Source organism: Trachymyrmex septentrionalis, unplaced genomic scaffold (assembly GCF_001594115.1).
Source record: "Trachymyrmex septentrionalis isolate Tsep2-gDNA-1 unplaced genomic scaffold, Tsep1.0 scaffold190, whole genome shotgun sequence".
In the NCBI taxonomy this organism is placed as follows: domain Eukaryota; kingdom Metazoa; phylum Arthropoda; class Insecta; order Hymenoptera; family Formicidae; genus Trachymyrmex; species Trachymyrmex septentrionalis.
In genome coordinates, this window is record NW_017305072.1 from 1,331,261 (window position 1) to 1,336,337 (window position 5,077).

At 29.2% G+C, this 5,077-nt stretch overlaps 2 protein-coding genes across 4 annotated transcripts in view; one reads left to right on the forward strand and one right to left on the reverse strand.

Moving 5' to 3' along the window:
• Positions 1-2,134, forward strand: part of LOC108747084 (delta(14)-sterol reductase) — a 4,267-nt gene extending 2,133 nt beyond the window's left edge. For all 3 annotated transcript variants that reach the window (XM_018484337.1, XM_018484338.1, XM_018484339.1), the window contains exons 5-9: positions 87-438; positions 505-803; positions 892-1,145; positions 1,218-1,342; positions 1,412-2,134. In XM_018484337.1, the coding sequence (XP_018339839.1) occupies positions 87-438; positions 505-803; positions 892-1,145; positions 1,218-1,342; positions 1,412-1,695 (1,314 nt within the window). In that variant the 3' untranslated portion in view covers positions 1,696-2,134. The remainder of the gene's footprint in view (positions 1-86; positions 439-504; positions 804-891; positions 1,146-1,217; positions 1,343-1,411) is intronic.
• Positions 2,135-3,834: 1,700 nt separating this feature from the next.
• The window catches only part of LOC108747081 (gamma-aminobutyric acid receptor subunit beta-like), a 7,650-nt gene continuing 6,407 nt past the window's right edge, over positions 3,835-5,077 (reverse strand). Inside the window, exons 8-9 of the mRNA XM_018484336.1 lie at positions 4,623-4,879; positions 3,835-4,379 (exon numbers count right to left, since the gene is read on the reverse strand). Coding sequence (XP_018339838.1) covers positions 4,227-4,379; positions 4,623-4,879 — 410 coding nt within the window. The 3' untranslated portion in view covers positions 3,835-4,226. The remainder of the gene's footprint in view (positions 4,380-4,622; positions 4,880-5,077) is intronic.

A 5,077-nucleotide genomic window follows, 5' to 3' on the forward strand; every position in this document is an offset into this window, starting at 1 on the left:
TTTTTATTAATATTCTATTCTGTCTTCTATTCCCCTTTTTAAGCTTTACAATAGAATGATATGTATTATATCGATAATTGTTTCAGGATATAACGAAATCTTTGCAGGAAGGCGAAAAATGGGAAACGGTTGTGAAACGTGAGAAAGAAATAAATAGAGTTGGTAAACCGCAAGAATGGGGTGGATGGATTGGGACACTTTTCCTCACATTTATATTACCAATATCCGTAATCTTACCACAATTCTTATGCTCAAAAGGACAATGCAAATCTGCACTCATAAAACTTTCTGCCGATGTGAAGTCTTATATAAATTTATATACGTTGCTATCTTATACTGCATTTTTAACATTATTGGCTTGTATTTCGATTATACCGATTGGGAAAATCATAGATGGGCAGCAGAGTAAAATTGGAAGACTCCAATATCGCATAAATGGTATATTTTAATATAGTGTGATTTTTAATTACGTTATTTTAATGTTTTTTGTTTTTAATTTTTCAGGCTTTTTGAGCGCTATAGTGGCTATGATGGGACTTGGTTCATGTGTATACATGAATATACCGATCAGTGAATATATTCTGAATAATATCGTGCAGTTATCTGTCAGTGGGTGGATTGTGGGAACGATTTTAGCTTTGGGATTGTATATTAAGGCAGGAAAAGCTCCAGTGATCAATCTGAATTTATACGCATCAACCAACAGCAAGATATATAATTTTTGGCAGGGCAGAGAAATTAATCCACGAATTGGCACTTTGGACATCAAACTATTGTTAATACGAGCTTCTCTCATTGGCACAGTAATTGTTATTTTTATTTTTGCATGGATTGTACAATATATAATAATAATTAAGTTTAATGTAATTACAATTATATTCTTTATTTTAGTTGATCGTGAACGTAGTCATCGCCCTTAAAGCTGTTGGCAATATAAAAAGTCCAAATATTGAGAAACTTGATGTAGCTACATTATTAGCTATCTTGTTGCAACTATTTTATATTCTACATGGATTAATATATGAAGCTACTATCTTTACATCCTTTACAATAATGTACGAGGGAACCGGATACATGACATGTGTTAGTCACTTGTTATACCCATTCTTGACAACTCTCACTACAAGATTAAAATTATATCAGAAGTAAGTTTAATAAATAAATGTATTAATACTTTATTAAAATATTTTAATATTTTCTATTTAATGCATTTTCAGGATGAAACTTGACTACTTTATTGGCTTATCTATTTTGAGTTTTATACTGGGATATGTTTTGTATTACGCTAGTAATTTGCGGAAAGATGAGTTCAGGAAGAATCCGATTTCGCCAACAGTACCTTGTAAGTGTAAAGACGAAAAATAATGATTTCCTTTTTGTCAAAATAAACTCATGTTCTTAAAATTTATAGATTTAGAAACCATCCCGACATCACGTGGAAAGAAGTTGATGTTGTCCGGTTTATGGGGTCATGTGAGACATCCCAATTATTTGGGTGACATTATAATGCATTGGTCTATCGCGAGTATTGGCTTGGCAAATGACATTCTACCATACTACACCGCAATCTGTTGTACGTTAGTACTCGCTTATAGAGCTGTAAGAGACAATAAACGTTGTCAGATGCGCTATGGATATGCATGGGAGCAGTATTGTTCGCGTGTGAAATACATGATTTTGAAACGTATATTTTAAGATAACAGAACGCATAGCGTGGTATTTTTTAAATACCAAATTCTATATCAGTTATCACAGAAGATAACGTTTATTATATTTTATAGGATCTCTAATTTTGTGCATTTTACGATATTTTTATGAGATAATGTAGTGATATAGTATTATAAAGTATACAAATATAGAATCGGATATAAGAGCCAAAAATATTTTGATAACATTGACAGATATCACATTAGAGAGAGAGAGAGAGATATATATATATATTTAAGTTTATAATATGAATCTCCATATATGTGATGAAAAGCGACCATTATGACACATGTTTTGATAAAGAGAAAACTTATGTATTTGTAGGATAAGTATATGCGTAGTATATTTGTTAAGACATGTGCCTGTAATATCGAGCATTATAAACTTAAAAATACAAATTAAGAAATTTTATACTTTTATAAATTAGAAGGGCATAAGTGTACAATTATGATTATTATAGAGACTATGATAAGCATTCTTTAAAAGACATGATTTTTTTAATAAAATATATTCTCATCTATTTTTTTTGTATTTATCTTGTAATTCTAATGTAGCTGTTTCCAACATAAACTTATAGTCATAATTTTTTTGAGTCTCTAATAGTTCACATGTAGCCATATATGAAATAATATTACGGGATTGTTCTAAATTTCTAAATTAAATTATATATAACAAGTTACTGTTACGAGAAAGCCACAAAGCAAATAAGTGGTCATAAGTAAAAAAAAAAATTTTTTGTAACTTAAACGGGATTAAAAGTATTATATATTAGATAGATTGTTAATATAAAAATATGTAGTATATTTGTACACTTATTTTTTATTAAATTGCTCGTATATATATACGTACATCTAATTATTATAAAAACAATTTGTTAAATTAAATTGCTAAAAATATGTCCATTTTTGTCTGTAACATAATTGATAAACGGAAGTTTAGATATTCTTACGTTGTAAATCAATAAGTGTCTTAGTCAATCGTTAATAGAGAGTATCCTCTATTTTACATATTCTTCTATCTAACAAATATTATTTACTTCTAAAAAATAAAGATTTTTCGAAATTACATGTATGTCTCACTATAAAATGATGAAAACAAATTTCTGTATATCTGTAGATCTATTCACGGTAGACACGTGTTTAATTATTTAAATTATTATATATATTTATTCATCTATTTTTATATAGTTATATTTATTTCTTAAAATTATGTATTTAAAAATTGTCGTTAAGCCACAAATGTACTCTCTACATGACATTTTATTGCAATTTTGTTTTGAAGAAAAATATCTCATATTTGTACGTAATTATATCTGATATAATCCGTATCTACAAATTGTATAAATGAAAAATGACAATTAAGAAAATAACTTATAATATGTAGAAAGAATTATGTTTATTACCGATATATTCGTTATATTTTTAATTATATTTCTACAAATTATTATTTATTATACTGATATCTAATTCTTTCTTTTATTTTATCAGTCGCTTTATTTGAATGCTTATAACTTGATCCATTATTTACGCACTTTTAACATCTTCCTTAAATCTACTTTGTGGAATTAAGGGCCAGAGAATCATTTTGCATAAAAACGAGCCCTTGCGATGAAAGTAAACCAATATCACAAATATAAAAATAATATATATTCGATTTTATATTATTTTATGAAGCTTTATCATTATAAAAATGACATTTGATCATGTTAAGAATACATTCTTTTTGCTGATACATTTAATTAGTCGAATAATTTTCGATCAATTTAAAAAATAGTTTTTTCCTTTTCTGAGAAACTTAATCTTTTGAGTTTTGTTACTTTTAAGGTAAGAGAGCGATATGTAAAATTTTGAGCTCTCTATTAAACATTATTATTAAATCTAACATCTGGAAGACTAGGAAAGAAGATTGAAATTTATTCTTCTTTATTTAATTAAGAAAGAATAGAAAGGTATTTTAGGTATTATTTTGTTAAATCATTAAGTAATATATATATTTTTTGACATATAATAAACAATTTTTTAATATATAAAAACATTTCGGAAATAAAATATATACGACGAGATCACTTTTATCATCACGGACATAAGTATCTTATTCCGACATATTTTGTTTCTCAATACACCGCAAATTTTGTTGTTCACCTATTGACCCTTCTTGTACGAACACGACAAAGTTATCATACTTCATTAGGAACATATTGTTGCTCGTCCGTATTGCTTATATATCGTTATATATGTATATATGATATACTTTCTAATTAACGAAAATCTCGTAAATCTCTATTGGCACACACGAGTCCCCCGTTCTACTTTTATCGATAAATGTTTCGTGGCAGTACTTTCGATTCAGTACTTTCATCACCTGCTAGTATTCGGCGGACCTTCATCCCCGTGAAAAATATTGCACATAGTTCGATGATCATGGTAAAGAAGATTTGAAAGGATCCTCCCGAATCGATTGGTCCTTTTTAGGCGTATACGAGGCCGAGCGGGATTCAGTTTTTAATATTCGTTCGCCGCTCAGAAGAAGTAAAAGATCCAGTACACGGCGTTAAACAGCATGAAGCTGACTGGGAAGATGATTCGCGAGTACTTGTCTATCACGTTCACATCCTTGATCTTCGGTATTGATACACGTAACACGGAAGCTCCTCTACGTAGAGCGTGTAACATCTACAAGATTCAATTGCAATTTTAGACTTAAATATATTTTAACTAAATTTAAACTTTAGAATTTATAAATTTAGTAATGACTCTTATCATTCTTTTCATTGTGTGCGGTTTTACATTTTTTATTTAAATATCTTTTTTACAAAAAAAAAAATGTAAACTGCTAAAAGACAGCGAAAATACTTGAGACATTCCCTAAGTATTTTCTGTTGCGTTTGTCTTAGGACGAGATAGGCTTTCGAATACCTTTGGCTTGTGCGGTCTTGGACCTCTGTATCTAAGACCGCTGTTTCGACTATGCGTATTGTAAGCGGCAGTCCTGGACATACGAAAACTCGGCGGAAACTTGGCGGGGTCATGGTCCCTTCCAGCTCCCAAAGTCGATGAAGTGCTGACTATGCCTGACCTATTTCTAATGCTCGGCAGAGGTGACATTCTGAGATCCTGAAGCTCTATGATATCCGCATCCGTGGAGCCAGGAAAAGGCGAACTGACTTTGCTCCCTGAAACGAAATTGGATTGATCGAATAAGCAAAAAATAATATAAATTTTTAAAAATTTTAGTAGTATTAAAGGGTAAAATAAAATTATTAAACGTATATTTAGACAGCACAAAATATATGATAAATATTTATTAATATTTATTTTTTAAAATATTATATAGATATTTTATATAAAGCTTTATTCAAAATATTATTAAA